General features: G+C 30.7%; 1 protein-coding gene across 11 annotated transcripts in view; it reads right to left on the minus strand.

The window, feature by feature from the left end:
- Positions 1–215: 215 nt before the first annotated feature.
- Positions 216–21,383, minus strand: part of stac (C2 and C2B_Munc13-like domain-containing protein staccato) — a 194,607-nt gene continuing 173,439 nt past the window's right edge. For 10 of the 11 annotated variants that reach the window (XM_069821789.1, XM_069821787.1, XM_069821791.1 and 7 more), the window contains 20 exons: positions 20,204–20,315; positions 19,785–19,829; positions 18,729–18,888; positions 18,110–18,289; positions 16,537–16,596; positions 13,357–13,578; positions 11,600–11,721; positions 11,055–11,210; positions 10,710–10,847; positions 9,325–9,376; positions 9,073–9,230; positions 8,629–8,845; positions 8,130–8,204; positions 6,973–7,080; positions 6,592–6,807; positions 5,030–5,239; positions 4,356–4,668; positions 3,951–4,074; positions 2,557–2,753; positions 216–1,716 (listed from right to left, as the gene is read on the minus strand). In XM_069821789.1, coding sequence (XP_069677890.1) covers positions 1,625–1,716; positions 2,557–2,753; positions 3,951–4,074; positions 4,356–4,668; positions 5,030–5,239; positions 6,592–6,807; positions 6,973–7,080; positions 8,130–8,204; positions 8,629–8,845; positions 9,073–9,230; positions 9,325–9,376; positions 10,710–10,847; positions 11,055–11,210; positions 11,600–11,721; positions 13,357–13,578; positions 16,537–16,596; positions 18,110–18,289; positions 18,729–18,888; positions 19,785–19,829; positions 20,204–20,315 — 2,957 coding nt within the window. In that variant the 3' untranslated portion in view covers positions 216–1,624. The remainder of the gene's footprint in view (positions 1,717–2,556; positions 2,754–3,950; positions 4,075–4,355; positions 4,669–5,029; positions 5,240–6,591; positions 6,808–6,972; positions 7,081–8,129; positions 8,205–8,628; positions 8,846–9,072; positions 9,231–9,324; positions 9,377–10,709; positions 10,848–11,054; positions 11,211–11,599; positions 11,722–13,356; positions 13,579–16,536; positions 16,597–18,109; positions 18,290–18,728; positions 18,889–19,784; positions 19,830–20,203; positions 20,316–21,383) is intronic. The other variant, XM_069821786.1, reaches the window with a different exon arrangement.

Genomic DNA, 21,383 nt, shown 5'->3' on the forward strand with positions numbered 1-21,383 from the left:
ATTAATTTTGTGAAGTTTTGTGACCACTGATGTACGCAACGCAGTAGGCCAAGATGAAGGAGCTTCACTGGGGGGGGGGGGGGGGGAAACAACCATGTTCTCAGTAAACTTCACTTTGAATAATCATATGGTCCTTCTGTTTGATGATGAGCAACTTCCAATTATTATTTTGAGGTTATTTTAGTTTTCACTATGAAGAACATAATACCATAACATTATATATGTAATTCTTTTATTAACATTCAACTCTACCATTCATACAGGTGAATATTTCAAAAGAATATTACAAAATTAGTATACCACACTATGTACAACAATAAGAAAATAATGGGATAACAGCTGACATTTCCCATTATAAAAATTCTTCATTTTCAATGTTTAAAAATGTAATACAGTATACATATTTACAAGCATTCTCCCGACTTCAACTATATACAGCCCCCTCGCTTGTTAGGCATTTAATTACACGCAATTCTTGCGGAAAATATGAATAGTAAACCAACATGGAGTATCAAATACCTGAGAATGTTGGATGAGTATTTTACCTAAAATTATCACAAATTGCGGATTGGCGAAAGAAAAAAAAAATACTGAAAATATTTTACCCAACTGCTCTGACCAGACATTTGAAATGTCTTTTACAAAATATAGGAAAGTTGAGAAGTATATTGAAGCAAGACATAATAAATAATAAATTAAATCATTAAGTACAAGATACGTTAATATTAAATATGAGTAAAACAGTGAAGTTAATGATTATATCTGGAAGAATCAGTTGTTGGCAAAATATTTACTTTAGGAACAATGCTAAATTGATATTATTAGCCTACCATTATGGATACTGCATTTATTAAATACAGAATAGATTCTTCGAACCTATAGTGTATAACACAAGCACTCTGTTGCTGAACTCATCAGAAATTTACACATTAAATACCATATTGCATGATGTATAATTATTCACCAGTCATGTTGTCTCTTATGTATTCATTTTTTTTTTCCAGTTATTTATTTTACAGTACCTATTTCATAATAGCGCCAATGTTTTAAATGTAAGAAAATATAATTATACTTTCGTGGTTCTCAACTTTCAATATCAAATATTTGTGACTTTAATATGTTCTATTTTTGGTTATTGCACTAAGTTTGTATCTCCAACATAATGTAATATATTTACTTTTTTTCTGAAATGATGTGAAAATCGTCATGTCCTGTAGAACTGTGAATACATGGAAAACTAACCTTCATAAACTACTAATGAATTAATGTGACAGAAAATCGAAACATTAAGCCTATCGGTAAATATTTCAGTCTATCATAACAATAGTTCACTTGTAACTTGCAGTCTAAGCATCAGTCAGTAAGAAAATATATGTAGCTGCGATTGAATGAATGGAAACTTACACTTTAAATCACAGGATATCCTGTAATTGCTTATGAAAAGTTCTACTACCCTGCAAAAATTATTTGCAACAACAATTGACTGTTTTACATTTCTATATCAAGCTATGCAAATAGCCCTTACAAACGTCAGGGGATTTATTTACAATTATAAAATAAATAAATACTGGGAAAATTGACAAATATGTTATTAAGAAATCATTTGAAAATGGCAGTAGTAGATTTAACTTGAAGGAAATTTTTGTTTTTGTTTCTTTATAAAATCTCTTGCCAATTTGTCTTGCCGATTCTCTAGAGCTCTGTATGCTTCAGAATCTGTAATGAGAGAAAAACAAAACAATGAGTATAAAATACATGTGATAGAGTTGCATTAATAATTACTGAAAATAAATACAATAAATTTGATCCTGAATTGCAGTTATATAAAATAGAACTAACACGTTTATTCATTAAGTTGTAGGAACATGATAGGTCTAAACAGTTTTTTCCTAGAAATTTTTCAAACAAAATTTATTATATCTTCTCCCAAATTCTTTCGAATGTTAACATAACTACCCGTAAGGTAAAAAAAGGTAAAGGTATCCCCGTAACATGCCATGAAGGCACTTCGGGGGCATGGAAGTAGAGCCCCACGCTTTCCATGACCTCGGCACTAGAATGAGGTGGTGTGGTCGGCACCACGCTCTGACCGCCTTCTACCCCCGGGAAAGACCCGGTACTCAATTTTATAGGAGGCTGAGTGAACCTCGGGGCCGTTCTGAAAGTTTGGCAACGAGAAAATATCCTGTCACCACCTGGGATCGAACCCCGGACCTTCCAGTCCGTAGCCAGCTGCTCTACCAACTGAGCTACCCGGCCACCCAACATAACTACCCGTAGGTACATTAAATGTAAATGGGAATGGAATAATTACGCTTTTCCTCTCAAGTAATGATATTTTTCCGGGCTTAAATAAGATGATCTTATAACCTAGAATGTGAAATTGTATCGCGTAATATGGAAGTTTAATTTCACTTTGAAACATTAAAAATCTTTAAATTTGAAAATTACTCATAACAATAATTTTTACTTTAGGGTAGCAGTACTATACAAAGTAGAGTAAAGTGTCTATTACATCAAGGATGAAAAATTAGACAAATATACACAAATACTAACCTAGATTTGTTGGCCTGTTGAGTTTCAGATGAACCTGTTCCATTTGTTCAAGTCCAGTAGTCATTTCAGTCTTTGGAATATCAGAAAATGATACAAAAACTTCTCCAAGAAATTCGTTCATTCCTAGGAAGTCTTGATCTTTGACTATAAACATTAGTAATCCATCCTTCAATTGTCGCTGTTCTGGAGTCAAATGACTGTAAATATAAATTAATTAACATATTAAATTAATGGTTTAATTCCATTATAAGTTAGCAGAATAGTAGGCCTACAGTAGAATATTTCAGGACAGTCTTCTTAGTAGGTAATACTCTTCCCACAATTATTGATTTCAGATCACAGAAGGTTAACAATAATGCAGTAAATTACGTACCGGTATACCTTAAAAATTACATATATTTTTTAAGCATTCGAATATCTTTTCCTTTAATTTTATGACGTAAAAGTTGTAGGATTTTCTTCCTTCCAGTGCCTTCAGGTATACATCAACTCTAAAAATGTTAGATTTCTTAAAAAATTTTGGTAAATAATATTTTTGCCTCATTTATTCTGCTTTTCAAAAATATACAAATTGTACCCATTATCTCAATAATTTCGTAATTATTTGGGCATTTATAACATTATCCCACTATAGGACAAAGACTCTAAATGAATACAGCAAGGAATGATAGACCAAAACTTTATGCACGTTCGTGCGCATTTATACTATTATACTATACCTTTTATACCTTATGTCTTCTTCAATGTCTGTTTTCTCATATTTTACTCTATACCTTATGCCTTCTTCAGTGTCTGTTTTCTCATATTTTACATTTTCCGACATATGTTATCCTTCTGACAGACAAAAAGTAGGCTTCCAATTGGGAAAAAGACTTCATTGAGGTACCAAATTAAAGCTTAAACATGTGGCTATGTTGTAAACTAAAATTATTGTTTTCAATCGATTATAATTATTTTTTTCCAAAAATATATAAATATACATATATTTTTATGTAAAGTGTTTATATAATGTGGCATATTTCTTAAATGGTTCAAGATAAATAAATAATTTTAGTATGTAACATTCTCCATACGTTGAGGAACATTTTGGCGAAAGAAGATTTACCCTAGGTCCATTTCTAATGTAGTTAGGTCAGTCCAAAATGTTATTAATATTTTTTATTTCTTTGGACCCCCAAATTCGATTTTCAAGTTTGAATTATATAAATTGCTTAGTTTACTCTCAAGAATCATGTCACCAAAGTTTGAAAGACATTAAGGAAAATATGTGGATTTTTATCCTAAGAGTCGATGTATACCTTAAGGCTTTCAGATTTAGATAAAAGTTTTACTCGTATATTAAGTCCATATTACAATTTAATTTTAAAATACACTGTAATACCATCATCACTTACATCGTGAACTTTTCATCGAACAATGGAAACTGTGTTTTCTTGTGTGTTTTTGTTCTTGGTTTCGTTACTGTTGTAAACTTCTCTTCGGGTAGCAGATGAACTTTCACGTATGGATCAGAGGAACCTGTAAATTTAAAAGTGTTCACATAATAACATTATAAGTTATATCACTATTCTAACTAGGTGCCTGATTATGCCCCTAACTACTAACGGATTATTTTATGTTCCCACTATATCAGATTTTCATGTCGAGAAACATGGCTAGTTGGAAGTTTCTGGTTCCGTAACGAAGTGCAAAAAGTACAAAATCTCGTACCATCTTGTACACAGCGAAAATATCAAATCATACCTAATCATACTTCTGTTAGAAACCTCACAAATTAGTAGAGAATGTGTGTTACTTACCGCTGGTATCCATAGGCTGGAGGTTTCTGGCGTTTAATATTTCTATCCTTAGAAGATTTTCCACAAACTGCAATTTGACTGTGAGCAAGCCAAGATTGCCACCATCCATCATCTTCTGTTCTTCCAGTCGCTCCAGATGATACTGATGTATTAGTTCCCATGACTCCATACCATGTAGCACAAGCAAGTGTTCAATTTGCTTGAGGATAGCTGGATTATTTGTTTCATTACTGTCTTCACCTTGCTTAAAAAAGCCCACAAGAATTTTTAATGTTTCATGAAGATTCAAAAAGAAATTTGGTGGTCTTCGTTTCTGGAATTAAAAGAAAATAATTGTATTCTCATTATTGCTATATTTTGCGGCATTTTTTTAAAGATCTTAATACTCTATTATTTAATTTTGTAGATTCTCCCAAATTATTTTTTTTCTTTTCTGAATCATTCCTTCCTCCAATGAGTAACAATTCTAACGCCAATATAATTGACAACCAGGCAGATAAATAAAGAAATAAAAATAGTATTTTATTTAACGACGCTTTCAACTGCAAAGGTTATTCAATGTTGAAATTCAACGTAGCTGATAAATGGGCAACAAATTTTGCCAAGAGCCCTCGGACAACCATATGAATGAAAGTTTGAAATTATTACACATACGATATACAAATCACACTTACCTCTAGATTACTTGCAACCAAGTCATACATTGTATGCGAGAGATTTTCCCAGATTATGGAAAGGATGCGAGTGAAGTTATCAGTGTTAAGATGCGAATGCAATGTCAGTAAGTTGTCATCAAGGTATTTCATCAGTCTATCTACAGAATTGCTTTCCTGGTTAAGTAGTTCTGCTCCTTGCAACAAGAATCTGTTGATTGCTGGCGCCATCTACAAATATATAACGTTAGTATTAAAAATTGAAAATACAGTTAACACGGTGAAGTAGTTGTTACTTGTTCAATAACGTTGATCAGCGATTATATACGTGTTAAAATAAGTGTAGCCAAGAATGAAGAATTACAAATAATTCATAAAATTGTTTCCTATGTTTAGGAAATACCTTGATATGGTACTTCAAAATCTACATAATAATACGAAGACCAAATATATAATTAACTTTCATTTACTGATAATAATGACTTATTATACTACAAGAATTATTATTTCTGAGTCTTTAACTCTATCTTGAGATTTAATAAAAAAAATTATGGTTTATTTGACACTCGCAACTGCAGAGGTTATGTCAGCATCAACGGTGTGCCGGAATTTTGTCCTGCTGGAGTTCTTTTACATACCACTGAAATCTAGTGACATGAGCCTGTCGCATTTAAGCACACTTATATGCCATCGACCTGGGCCGGGATCAACCCAGCAACCTCGGGCAAAGAAGGCTAGCGCTATACCAACTGCGCCACTCAGGGCGACTTGAAATTTAATATCTTCAGCGTTTTGTTACTACTTGAAGGTTCCTTTGTCAGACTAAATTGCTCAGCATTCGAAGGGTTGCAAATTTTGTTGGGCTGTTGTTTGGGCAAACCAAGCTTAACGTGCATTTTCAGGTCTTGGACAATATTTTCCTGATAATGGGATCTGTAGGCTTACGTAGTTTCGAAAATAAATATTAAATCTTAACACATGGTGGAAACCAACTGTGAAAGCCTAAAATCTTGTATAATCGTAATACTATTTTGTCTTATATACAGATTCCAATGACAAAGATAACTTCGAAATATATACTATATACCGAGTTCTGAGGATAGCCTACAATAGGCTGAAACTAGTCAACAAGGTAATCTAATTTTAACACGTGAAAGAATGTAGTATAAATTCCGAAGTGATATAGTACTAAAAGTCGTGTAATCAAGATGTATAAAGACAGCTTCTTATTTTGGAAAATAATTTTGAAGTTTTAAATAAACACGTTTTAAAACAATACTTTGTTATATGGTACCTAGTTTCTTTTGGAAAGAATAAACTTGAAATTAAACATCAGTGAATTATAATTTCCAAGTCACTGCCCACGCTTCTCTCCATTTTAGTAAAACTTCTTCTTAAGTTTGGCATAAAGCACATTCCGTAACCAATTATGAAGATTTTTACATAATATAACGTATTTAATTACTCAATGAAGATTATAATGTTATGTAGCCTAAGTACTTTGAAGAACTCTGCACCTCCCACAAATTGGTTTCAGTTATTCTACAAATATTACTGCCAATATTTTATTTACATATTTTTACCTTTTCAGCTACTTTTTCAAGCAGTTCTAAAATTTTGTTGCCCACAGTATCAATAGAATTGTCAATGACTAGTTGTAACGTCTGTTTGCAATGATCAGCTGCTGTCTGACTTCTGAAGTTAGCAAGTGCTGTGACAATTTCATCCATTCCCAGTTCTCCAACGAAAGGTTGAATTGACTGCTGCACATAATCAATGTTGTTTATAGCTAAACACCACTGTAATAAGAAAACATATGCAATGTGTAAGTTAAAATGTATGTTCATAAATATGATGAAAATAGTTACAAGATTAAAAAAAAAATAGTAGGCTAATAATAAAAACCATGCAATAATTTTCTTTGATTAATTATTACAGACACAATGTACATCTACCATCCTTACCTCATTTGTTACTTCAAATTTCTTCTCATATACATTTTCACTCTCTCCCATTCCTTCCACTTTCTCACTCATTCGATCTGCATAAAAGACTGAACATCGACAGATATCCTGTAAATACAAAAAAAATACGATTATAAATTACTACAATTTAGTGTAAATACGGTATTAAATGCAAGATGTGCTCATGAATAGAAGCAGGACTGAAATATGAATGGTTTTGGTAACACATTTTCGGGTCAATTGAGCATTCAACTTGATGGATTTAAGCTTCAGTTTCTGCATCAAGAGAACTTGTATGAAACATTTTAACATATTATTTTTCTTAGGATCATGGAAAATGGAGAATTAAAGCTGATGTCCATCTTTGCTTAGACAATCTTTGTGAACCAGAAGAAGCCACAGCTACTATGCTCCAGTTCGGAAGAATACGTTTATGAAGTTTTTGGTTATGTTACTACAATTATAGAAACTTCAACAATTAAACAGCTTAATGAAATATTATTCATAATAAAGATATATAATGAAATCCAACCAAAATCCGAAATGAAAATAAATATTTCAGTGTGTCCATGAACTTACTTTTTCATTCCTTCAATTATTTTGTTACGTTTTGTTATTTATTCAAGTACCAGTATTTCCTTTACGTTGACTGTAATATTGTTTTTGTTTGTTTGCAGTTTTGTAAACAACGTACAATTTTAGTGTCCAATTTCTAGTATTACTAGTAGTATTCGTTTACTCTATGTTGTTTCTACTAATGTTCTAATATTCTGGGATAATAAATACTATTGTAATTATTCTGTAACTAATATTTTGTGTCAATCATAATTAACCTCATCATCTCCTAATATTCAAATAGACAACTAATAAAACTTCGTATACAATGAAATCTTCCTAGAACATCAGTATCTACGTACTTCTTAGAGTATTTTGACATGCACTGATTAGGTACCAGTATACCAAGTGTTGCTAGGTATTTTCCGAATGAAATTAAACGTCATTGTTGTTTGCATTTTAATGGAATAGTAAGGTATTGTTACAAATAATTAAATTCAGTCACACTTAATGTTAAGAACTATTTTTTAAATAATATGAAGTGAACTGCCAGAACATAACTTAGAAATCTGAGAAATAGCAAAATTTTCGTTAATACTTACATCAATGATCTTGGCAACAAATGTATAGGAACCTTCGACATCTGGCCAGGCAAGCTGCTTCCAAAATATCTTTATCTGTAATAAGAATTATCTTTGATGCATTACATAAATACGTAAACAAACAAATAAACGAATGGATGAGTGAGTGAGTGAGTGAGTGAGTGAGTGAGTGAGTGAGTAAATAGACAGATAGATAAATAAATAAATAAATAAATAAATAAATAAATAAATAAATAAATAAATAAATAAGTACTGGTAAGTAAGTACCTAAATAAGTAAAAAAATAAATAAATAAGTAATAGCAGTAATGTATGTTTAATTATGAGAGATTCATACCTATGATGATTCCGAATAATACATAAGTACTAATGTAAGCTTTATTTTCTTAATATATGTTTACAAATATAAAAAAGTTATAAATTTAATTTCTTTCTATATTACTCATTCTAGTAGTCCATATCTATGAAAAAATTGAAAAGTTTGAGGTTATTAGTATTACCTGGTAGAAAATGGCAAGTGTATCAACAGCAGAAGAGCTGTATTTGACACTACTGTCCACTGGTACAAGTTGATCTAGTTCAACAGCTTTCTTTATCCTTTGGAGGGCTTTGTACAGAGCAATATCAAGCCATTGAGCCACACCAGGATGGAACCAGAGGTGGAAATTGCTTATAAGGAAAGTTTCCGAATCTCCTGGACATACTCCAGTTCCAAGCCTATAAATAAACATTATCATACAATATAGAATGAAATACTGTAAGTAAGTCGTAACATAATACAAAAATATCAATAAATTATCTACTACGACACAAGACATATAACATATGGTATCAGTATATATCTTTGTACACACTCCATTCTACATGCATGTCAATAAGAATTAAAATTCATAATTTTAATATCTTAAATGTCGATTACACCCGACTGTATAAAATTCACTTACACTGCAAACCTCTGAACTACAAGATAAAGCTCAAAAAGGGTTGTTCCCATCGACAATGGATCACCGTCACAAATGCCATCTGCTGACCTATCATTGATCTTCAGTGGTTTCAGAGATTTACAAACTTCTGTTACAACTGGTTCAACTATCTCTGCAACCTGGAAGCAAAAGAGAGTAAATTTGTTAAGAAAAAATATTTATATTAATGGATTAAATATTTTACTATGTAACAGAATAAACATCATTACTTACTTTTGTTTCGTACAATTTATACAGCGTTCTTGAATAAGGATAGTTGAAAGACCTAAAAAATAAAAGTAAATGTTTTAACAAAACTATATAGATATCTAGATAAATAGTTATAAGGATACAGTTCTTATATGAAGGCAATGTAACAATAATTTTGTTACAGTACCGAATATTAAGAAATGGGAATACAATAATACATTGGTTGTCATTATTAAGTAAGGAATATTATAGACTATATTTTTTGCAAAAATATAGTAAAAATAATATAGGCTACTGGTACATAAGTAAGTATGTTGTTCTTATAAATATTGTTTTAATTTGTAAAGGTAGCGTACGAAGGGGAATTTCCCCTCACTATCAAAAGCATTCCCATATCTACTCACACATACATTTATTTAAACATGAATTTGTGAATATTTACATTTTCAGATATTGTCGTTGCCACTGTCATTGCCACCATAAAATTAAATTCAATATAGCTTATTTTGTATAAGGTTACAAATTTTATGTCTTCGTACATTATTTTAAGGAAAAGGTAAATTTTATTATCTGTAAATAAACGTTTCTCTTACATTTTCAGTGAACAATTTTATAAATGAGTATCAGTACCATAAACTCATCATATCCTAACTGTGTTTGTTTTACTCAAATGAAAATTGTTGCTGAGATGCATTGTCATTTAATCAAGAATTATCTCGTGTATTATTTAAGCATCAAGCTCTCTCGATATTTAAACTTCCTCCCAGGAGACAGTGTGTAATGACAGCAGCAAATATGTTTTCTAGAAGAAATGTGAATTTCTTACTAATAATAATTCAATTAATTTGACCTTAAATTTATCTCTCAAACCTGCAATTTAACTTTGTCTCTGCTACATCTACATATGCCGAATATATGTATAACTAATGTTAACCATACATACAATAACATAAATGCAGATATGGAAATCCTACACATACAACCCAAAAATCAAAAACTCAACACACTAGAACAATACAAAATATACAGACACACTAAAACACACCCTAATCAAATTCTCAACACACAGATCAATTTCAGAACACACTCACTATTTGACTCCACTTTTCAACACGCAAACACATCCCTACAACAGGCAGCGACATGTAGATGACGCCAGAATCTAATAGGCTTTGATGAAGGTGTGCAGTATACGCCGAAACAGCTGTAAGCCACACGGGCTTATATAATTAACACTAGTAAGTTTGCCATTTTATCAATCATTCACAATTTTAAGTTATGATGTTCAATGTTTTTTGCATTTCTATCAGGGAATGTTTTGTTCCATTTTGTATCTGCGTTGGCATGTGCCCTTTGGTTTCAAACTCTGATATAAGAGAAATAATTATGTATTTTATTACAATACTTACTGATGGAATATTTTATCGTGGAACTCAATTGCTTTCTGCAGATCTGTTCGTACCAGCTGTGTTACTTTAATAAGGTTGTTTAATCTTACTTCTTCAGAAGAATCATTGGTGTTATTATTTTCCATGATATGGGCGAACCTGTGTGATGAAAACAGTTTATAATTTCGGAAAACGTATTACTGTATTTGTCTTTCTTGTGTTAAATTTTTCCGAAGTGATATAGTATTAAAAATTGTGTAATCAAGATGTATAAGTTTATAATTGCTATGTTCTCAACAATAAACGAGTATTTTAAACTCTTCTAATTACATTTTACAATGCAAGAAATACATATCTTTCTCTTACCAGTCTTCGGCTCCCTGAGATACAGCAATATCCAAAGTCCCACGAATATCACAATTCGTTTCATTCTCATTGCTTTCTGGTAACCAGCCATATATTGAAGTAGGAAACAGATCCGTACCTTCAGGAGGCTGCAGTGTTGCCAGTTGTGACAAAATACTGAAAACAAATTAATTCCAATGTAATATTTAAAAAAAGGTGATTAAAATGTTACTTAAAAATTTATAATATCGCTGACATTATGAGACAATGAAACTTTTGATTTTATTACTTGATGCCTGTTAAATAAAATGGAAAACGCGAACTAAATATGAAAAGTAAATACATACATATATATATATATATATATATATATATATATATATATATAATTAAAGAATCTGTAGATATGAATGCTTTACATATAGTCAAGTTTATCCATAAGTGTTTCATATAATATAACTTCCTTTGTATTAGTGGGAGAAAAGTAATTTCATCAAAATTATGTTTTCAACTAGTTTACATTATTCTACAGTAAGTTCATGCACATATTCCTTTATAATACTCACTTGAGAATTGAAGAAAGTTGGTGTAATGTATTCTTATCACTATGTGTCAGCTTCCGAATTTTTCTAATACCATTAAAACAAGAAGGTAAGAGCTTCTTCGCAGCTTCCCAGAATAACTTCTCCTATAATACAAAAAATTACGTGCTTGCTATGAAGGGTCTCAGATATGTCATATCTTGAAAAATTTTAATTTTACAATTTTATTTCGAGGTAGAAACTACGAGGATTAAATAAGTGAAATTTCTACATCTCTTTGAATAGTATGGTACCTTTCGTGCATTTTCAAGACGATTAATTTGTAAAAAAGTATTTTTTTTTTTAATTTCTGCAATATTTTAAAGATATACGTTATAAATTGACATACATTTTTCATCTATAAGTTTGATAAACCGTCTGAAAAAAAAAAAAAAAAGTATTTTATAGGCCATGTTAAAATGTATAATACAAAGTAATATAATATGTTTCATGAACTTAAATGTTCTTATCTTCTAAAGTAGCTCCTTTTGGTTAGAAAATATTAAGTTACAGAAAAATAATATAATATCCACTAAATCAGTGAGGACGAATAGTAGACTTGGGGTTACAAAGTGTCTGGTAAATCTGTGTCATTTGTCATTATTCATTTCGCCTTTGTCAGGACTTGAATCTGTTAACTGTTTGGCATTATTTTAAAAAGAATCTATACCGGTACTTCAAATGAAACTTAAAAATTTCAGTCAGTCATACACAACATAATGGCACAGCATTTTTTTATCATTTTTCTTTTTCAAATACGTATTGTATGTAATATGTATAACCTGTATTTGGGGAGTTGACTAAACAACAAGCTGAAGTTATATAAACATACCAAAATGAAAAAGCTAAAAGTTTTAAATAACAATAACAACAATAACAATAACAATAACAATAACAATAACAATAACAATAACAATAATAATAATAATAATAATAATAATAATAATAATAATAATAATAATAATAATAATATAGCGATAAATTAAAATATTGAAGAGAAAGTGTATTGTAGGGAGCTGATGAGAAAATCTCTACAAGATGTATTTTAATTAGGTGCAGTGCAGGGAAGTATTGATGAATACAACACCGCTCTTCCTATAACTGACCAGAGATAATATATGTTGTTATGAGTTATGACCCTTATGACACTAAACAGATTACATCACTGTCACCACATGATGTTTAATTTATACTGTGGCTGAAAATATCAGATAATTTGAGACTAGTTCTGTGTCAGTGTGTTGTATAAGTTGAAACTGTTAGTTTATATTTTAAAAGTTGATCGAATGTTTCACGTTGGTTAGTTAGCTGCCCCAACAGCAACTACTTCATCAGGATTAACCCCTTTAGATGGTTTCTTTTGAAAAAATGTTCAACTCCTTCCTGCACCTTAGGAATCCGAGTCGATCCTCCTATCAAAATAACCTCATCAATATCTTTAGTAGTTAGTCCCACATCCTTCAATGTAATTTAGTTAGTAGCGTGACATTACGATATGTCGTTTTCTGCGAGCAAGAGTGGCGTTACGCTGGGTGTTGCCTGCATGTAGGACTGGCATTACTGCACATTCCTACCAGGGTCGATCTCGTGAGCTCCCCACAGTATTATTAGTTCTCATTAAATTACTATTTGCTTCGAACTTCGAGTTTGTGTATTTTCTAATTTTGATTGTCTTTATTATTTTATTTTTAGATTTGTCGTTCATATTTATAAATAAAATCTTTAGCAATTTTTTCTTTTACCTCATCTTCACTGATGTGTCCATTCTGAACAGGTCTGACTAGTTTCTGAAGGAGGAGTGAGAAAACAATGAAGCTGAGGGGATGGTCAACATGGACGTTGATGAACTCGACCCACTGTGCTAATGTTACAGCTGTTGCTGTCATTCCACACTGAACCATATGCTGTGTTATGATGGTTTCTGCTGAATGGGAAAACTTTCCACTCCATTGGTAATGTTCAACCTAGAGATAAAGCAAATGACATGTGAAAAATGTTTCCTAAGTGTACCCAACATTCAACGTTTCCTCAGTAACAATAAACATCTACCCCCATATATGTGCATCAATTGAACATGTTTTCATTTGAAAATAATATCATCAATCAATAGGTCATCTTGAAATAGGTACTTATGCAATAATAAGAAGTACTGGAATGTACTTCTTATAATTTACAATATATTTACATATTCTGACATATTTTTCAGGCATTAAGATACAAGCAGTGCTTTTGTTGTGCTACTATGCAAAAGTTTGATTTGAAAATAAAAATGAAATTTGGAAAGATAATAAAGGCAAAAGCATTGTTAGAAATTTATTTAGGTGTTCGATTAATCTTTGACTATTCGAAGAAATAATTTCCGTCACAGTCACAACCAGCAATAATTTACCCTTCATCAAGTCAGAAGCTAACATTTATTTCATTGGCTACTTCTAGAAATACGTTTTCGCTACACATGCAAACAGCAGTATATAATTTGACCGTCACCAAGTCAGAAAGCTAAATATCATTTCGTTGATTAGTTCAAGAAATAAGTTTTCGCTACATTTGCATCTAGCAGCAATAATTTACCCTTCATCAAGCCAGAGAACTAAATTATTTAATTTTCTATGTCTCCACTACACTTGCAACCAAAAGCAATAATTTACCCTTCATCAAGCCAGAAAGCAAAATTTAATTCACTGACTAGTACTTCAAGAAATAAGTTTTTGCTATATTTGCAATCAGCAGCAGTAATTTACCCTTCATCAAGCCAGAGAACTAAATTATTTAATTTTCTATGTCTCCACTACACTTGCAACAAAAAGCAATAATTTACCCTTCATCAAGCCAGAAAACAAAATTTAATTCACTGACTAGTACTTCAAGAAATAAGTTGTTGCTATATTTGCAATCAGCAGCAGTAATTTACCCTTCATCAAGTCAGAGAACTAAATTATTTAATTTTTTATGTCTCTGCCACACTTGCAACCAAAAGCAATAATTTACCCTTCATCAAGTGAGAAAGCAAAACTTATTTCACTGACTAGTATACTTCAAGAAATAAGTTTTTGCTACATTTGCAATCAGCAGCAATAATTTACCCTTCATCAAGCCAGAAAACTAAATTATTTCATTTTATATTTCAAGAAATACTTCACCACACTTGCAACCATCAGCAATAATATACCCTTCATCAAGCCAGGAAGCCAGAAAGCTAAATACTGTACCAGTATTATTTCATTGACTACTTCAAAAAATAAGTTTTCCCCACACTTGCAATCAGCAGCAGTAATTTACCCCTCATCAAGGCAGAATGCTAAATGTTATTTCATTGACTCTTCAAGAAATGTTTTCGCCAAACTTGCAATTAGCAGCAATAATTTACTGTTCAGCAAGCCAGGAAGATGAATATTAGCCCATAATGCTACAATCGTATCTTTTATTTTGTTAGTGTTGCATTTTATCGTTTATCTAAAACGTGAGGGCAGAATAAGTATTATGAAAGAAGCACTGTAAAGATCATAATGCTGATGGGCCCGAACTTGCAGACTATATCGCAAAAGGTTTTCTAAAATGTTTCCCAAGATTCTTTGAAAGGACTCCAACTGATTCTCGTGGGTAAATTCGTATACATTTTCTTACACTACTAGAAAGAAACTAAGTGTTACAATAATGATGAGCTACTGATATGGAAAGAAAAAAAAAACATACAAATTTTGAAATTTAACTTTAGACTAGTATCATAATATGCGGTAAATTTTGTTTTGTGTTAAGACAGCATTAACCTCTTATCTCTCTCTCTCTCTCTCTCTCTCTCTCTCTCTCTCTCTCTCTCTCTCTCTCTCATATGTATAATTTTAATGCTGAGTTTGCAGTGAAAGACCTGCTCTTAAAAAAAAACTTTAAAGTTTTACAATTGAAAGTTCTCTTTTTTAAATTAATGCATTAATATGATTCATGTAAACTGGATATATACTTCGTTGTAAAATTTTTTAAAATAAAAACAATATTTAAAATAAGTCACATAATTTTAAACTCAAATTTTATTTCTTCCATATTATTGCTGTTATTCTGAAAGCAAGTGTCAAGTATGCATCATATTCATTATCAATTAGAGTAGGTACTTGATTTAATGCATCCATATTATTTTTATTAATAAAGAAGCTACTTAAGTTTCAAGCAGGCAATAAAGTTTAAAAGAATTGCATAGCTTGGAAAGAGGAGGAACTAGCATGCAACTTAAAATATTTGATTATCACTGATTAACGATTAAGTTATTTAAATTAATAAATAACGATTTTACTGTGTTAACATTTGAATAATTAAGTTATTGTACCTGACTAGTTTCGATTTTTTTTTCATCATCTGCTGAATTTGACTAGAATTCGGCAGATGATGAAAAAACATAGAAACTAGTCAAACAATAACATCATTATTTAAAATGTCAATACAGTAAAGTCGTTATTTATTAATTTAAATAACTTAACAGTTAATCAGTAATTATTTTGTAGTGTTAAAAGAGTGTAGGTATACAAACAAGAGATTTTATAGCCCTCTTGCATACAAGAATGAAAAAGATTTGATTATCATCCATATATGAAATAGACCTAACTAACCTTGTTATAATTATTTCTAGGGAGAACTAGAAACACTACAGCAAATGTATTATTGTGCAAATAGTTTGTTTCTACACCTGTATTTTAAAAAAAGGTTGTTTCTTGTATGGGCTGAACGTTTATTTGATATGTAATTAAATGTTATATTTTATTACAATCATTGTATATGTGTGGAACAAAGTAAAATTACGGTACATTAAAATAATAATAACACCCAATCCCAACAAAATAATTCCGCGTTAATCTAAATGCAGTATAACCCCAAATGCAGTATAATCCCAATGGACAACACAACAATTACATCCATATTGAACATTTACATACTCCCAATTTGAATTTTGAAAACATCTTGCCATCAGTTTCTTCAAAACTAAAATCATCTTCCTGAAAGATGAAGAAAACAAAATAGAAAACAACTTCATTTAAATCTGTTGTAGTTTACTAAGATGTGTTAATATGTTGATTACGTAACAGTACTTTAAATACTGAGAAATATAAATATGTGGAAGTCTGTATTTTTGTGTCCCAAAAATTATGTTACATATAATCTTTTTCATTCAACTAAGAAAAACGGTTTAATTTATTTCTATCTCGAAATGTAATACGTTCCGGTATGTAATTATTTACCAGCATTTACTTCAACAAATTTTTAATGTAATTTTTAACTTGTTTACTTTAAGGAAATACCGGTATATATAAAAGTACTGCTACTCTACTAGCATAATTACTCTTCGTAACACTGTTCTCTGCATGAATACATACCGGTAATTATTTCTTTCAATATCTATATGGCAGTTATTGACTATAATTTCTTTCATTGTATGAATATTGCTTTCAATATCATTTGTATGAGAAATAATTTCCTTTCTCCTATTCCTTTCTATGTAATTTTACAGATGCTATGTTACATAATTTTTTTCAAGTTAGATTACAGAGAAGGAAAATAAATATACAAAAGATAACTGAGGTGCATAGTTGTAAGTTAAAGCAGAACTAAAATGGTTATCAGGAAAATAGTTACAAACAAAATTGTGAGTTAAGGGGTTATGTACACCATTGATCTGTCTAAATTTAGTAATTTTCTAATATTTATTATACATCTTGATTACACAACTTTTAACACTATATCACTTCGGAATACGTGTTAATTAACTAGGTTATCTTGTTGACTAGTTAATTAACACATGAAAGCATATATGTACTTTATATTCCAAAAAAATTATTACTTCCAAATCCGAACTCCTTTCAGTCTGAAATTTAGTGTAATGTTTACACAATTCTTCTACATTATTAAACAAATTGTAGAATTAAAAATACATTTACCTTTAACGGTTTAAGGGCCATTAAATTGACAAGTACATTCTGCGTTAGGAAAAACAGTTTCCCAAATATTTCAAGTAATTTTCAAATTTTTAAAAATATTTTTATACTTCATTTTATTCACAATTAATGTCTTCACAAAATTGGCCTCTATCATTTCAATACCTACACGAATAAAAAATATTTTTTTCTGACTTTTTTCTCGATGGACTAAAAATTTTCATTTTGCATTAAAAAATGTATAAAACAAGGACTAGTTATATTTTAACAAACTAAAAATAAAAAATAAAAAATTTGACCTTCAATGGTGTACATGACCCCTTAAGGTGAAGGTATTGGTAAAATGTTTACATTCGTTAATAGTATTTTTTAAACTTAAAAAAAAATTCCATTGACGTTTCGTAACAGAGACATATATAAATACATTTAATACAAAATAAGTGTGATAATAAACAGTAAACTGAAAGAGAAAAGTATACGAAGCACATGTATACACATTATGGAATACAAAGAAGATATTATTAGGTATTCAATGTGAACTGATATTTGTTCAGTGTAACGATTTTAACAAACAAACCTTTGAATGCTCGAGCTCGTGCAGTAACATAAGACGAATCAGGTGTCTGTGCTCTTGAGCTGCAACTTGTGAATTTTTCTCCGAGCTGAAATTCAGCCGAATCTTCACATCTCCTTGTTTCTTTGCTTTGCCTTTCTTCTCTAATGTACACCAAAGCAATTGGCCAGATGCCGGAATATTCTGTAACCACGCAAACACATTCATTTAATACATTGTGTAAATGAATTAATTTTTTATTGCTTATCATATTGTTCATTTTTTCCTTTTTTTAAATTTTCACGCTACAGTATATAGATATGCATCTATCTCTATAGCTTCAGAAACCATTCTAATGATGTCTAAGAGATTAACTTTTTAGAAAGAATTGATCACATAAGTTTTTTTATTATTATTTCTTAAATATATGTAGGTCTACTCTAATGATCTTCAATCAATACTGGTATAAAATACGGAGATGGGTGTATATTTTTCTTTACACCATAGTCCCTTTTCTCGAAAGACCATCCTGAACATTTATTATACAGTTATTTCTTAAATTGTATCAAATCAAAGTCTATTCATAAATAAGAAACTGTTAAAAAATAATAAAGTTATTTAATGACGTAAAATTATTACCGACCTTCAGAGGTAGTTGAGCACTTCCAACCAATTCGTTGTCATGTTTTCCTGTGGAGGCTGTAATGGCGATTTCTTTCATCAACTTCCTGAGACCCCTCACGCCTTTTACTTCTCCAATTTTCATCATTTTCTCTCTAACCGTTTCTGCGGGGTCAAAATCCCTGTAATAAAAGATAATAATTATTTAGAAGTGATTTATAATGGTGTCAAATGAAATGATACTTAATAACTGTGTCTTTATTAACTTTCATTATTCATGGTATATTAGTAGCATAAAAATGAAAAAGAAAATTGAATTTAAACCGAAATATACATTTCAAGAAACTCTAATTTTTTTTTTTTTTTTGCAATGATGTTTGTGCTTTCAGTTGTCTCAATTTCACAAAACTAGAGCAGTATTGGTAATTAACCAAAATTTAATAATTCGGTTTTAAGAATTTTATTGAAACCCTTCAACATTAATAGGTTTCGTAAATCTAAAATATTTATAAGATGTACCGGTACCATACTTATTCAAAGTTCTAAAGTTCATGCCAGAGTATTTCAATAGAACACAAAATTCATTACCGGTAACATCTAATATTCCGCAGTAAAATAAAATTGCCTGAATCTGTTTTAAAATTTGAAATTGGAAAACACAGGACATTTCTGAAAGTTGTATGAAAATTATTGGTATGATAGTTTCAATAGTCATGCACAAATATTTTTAAAATTCATTACGTATTTAAGAGTGCTAGTACGATGGCCATTGAATTTCGGATGTGGTTTAAGCGTTATTTTGTAAAAGGGACTAATGTTTGTGAACACAATAATGTCACTTCAAATGGACGCAATACGTAAAGTGTGGTATTTCAAGTTACAGTAGCACTATGATATTTAAATTAACACGATTTTGAATTAATCCGACTATGTTTAATTTCAAGAGTAACTTAGGGATAATTTGAATTTTGCGAGTACGGTAATTAAGTTGTATACAGAAAGGTATTCGGTACCATGTGTAATGTTACGCAATTTGTGAAATACCGTAGATAAAATAATGTGTAGTATCAATACTCACCAAACTTCAATACAAAGGATATCGTCTGAAGGATTCTCCACTGGCCTGTTTAAAGAAAAAAATAATATTATTAATATTGTATCAATATTAATATTTATTAGCTGTCGACAGTACAGTTCAAGTTTCTGACATTGTCAAAATCTTCAAGTTATATAAAAATCTTAAAGTTAATAGATGAAAATTATATAAACTAATTAAGAATAACAATTACAATGAATTTTAAATAACAGATTGCAGTGATGTACAGCTAGACTGAAATTATACGAAAAATTGGGAACAACAGAGATTACAATATACTAGTCATAGATTGAGAATAACAGAGATTGCAATGAATTACATTTGTATCATGCACTGAGTTAAATGTACTAATAGTGTAAAATTTGAAAATTAACGATGTAAAGTCGTATTCTTGTACTCACAAAGAGAAATGTTCCTCCCAAACTGGAGTCAACGTTTCTTGTTTGACAGAAGTGTTGTAGCGGTGAGAAACTGATGAGGTAAGGAACAGAGTGCAGAATGGATCACTTAAACCTGTGCAAGAAAATATTTTTTTTTATTAAATATGACTCAACTCAGTATGTATTAATTTACTGATAAACTAATGGAAACTTAACATTTAAGGGTATTAGTCTTTTCGTGAAACAGAATTTGGAGAACCTCAAAATCATTATCTTCCAGAGGATGGTAACAGTATTGGATGGTGGTGGAGAATGTTTATAGTGGGTGATAATGGAGGATGGAAATGGTGGATGATAAGAGGTAGGAGATGGATGATGATGATGATGATGATGATGATAATGATAATGAGTGAGTGGTGGTTGTGGTAGATTGCACTGTAAGTGGATGATTGTGGTGAGTCGGTATAGTGGATATTGAATGGTTGTGGTGGGTAGTGGAAGGTGGATAATGGTGGTGAGTGGTGGTTATGGTAGTGGGAGGTGGATGATAGTGATGAGTGGATGGTTGTGATGGGTAGTTGTGGTGGAAGTGGGTTATGATCTTGAGTACTGATTATGGTAGATGATGGTGGAGGTAAGTGAATTATGGTGTTGAGTAGTGATCATGGAAAATATTAAGTGGTTCTAATAGGTGATGTGGTCTCAAACTTCAAGTGTAGGTGATAGTGAGTAGTGCTTGTAATGAGGAGTGTGAAGTAAGTGTTGATGGCGGATAGTGGTGGTGAGTCAATGATGGCTGACAAGTGACGATAATAACCAACAACAATTACAGAATTGCTAAAAATGATATTCATTTGATGAATATCAATTTAATTAAATTTAAACAAAATTAAATCGATGGTTTTTGGGTAAAGGGAAATAAGTCATAAAAATGGATTTTGAGATACATGAAAATTAAACATCGAACCCTTATTGCAAACAATTCTCTACACAGATAAAATACATCAAATACTAGTATTCTTTTGTTTTTTGCACACCCAATTGTAGAATTTATCTTGTGTATTCCCTGGGGAACAAAACTCTATTTGCACAAAAAATGAATTTACTCCCTTTACCAGAACACCATTGAAATACTGTTTATAAGCTGTAAAACAGACAATTTTTATCATGTTTATCATCTGATAATCATCACCATGACCAT

The sequence above is a fragment of the Periplaneta americana genome, chromosome 3 (genome assembly GCF_040183065.1).
Source record: "Periplaneta americana isolate PAMFEO1 chromosome 3, P.americana_PAMFEO1_priV1, whole genome shotgun sequence".
Lineage (NCBI taxonomy): Eukaryota > Metazoa > Arthropoda > Insecta > Blattodea > Blattidae > Periplaneta > Periplaneta americana.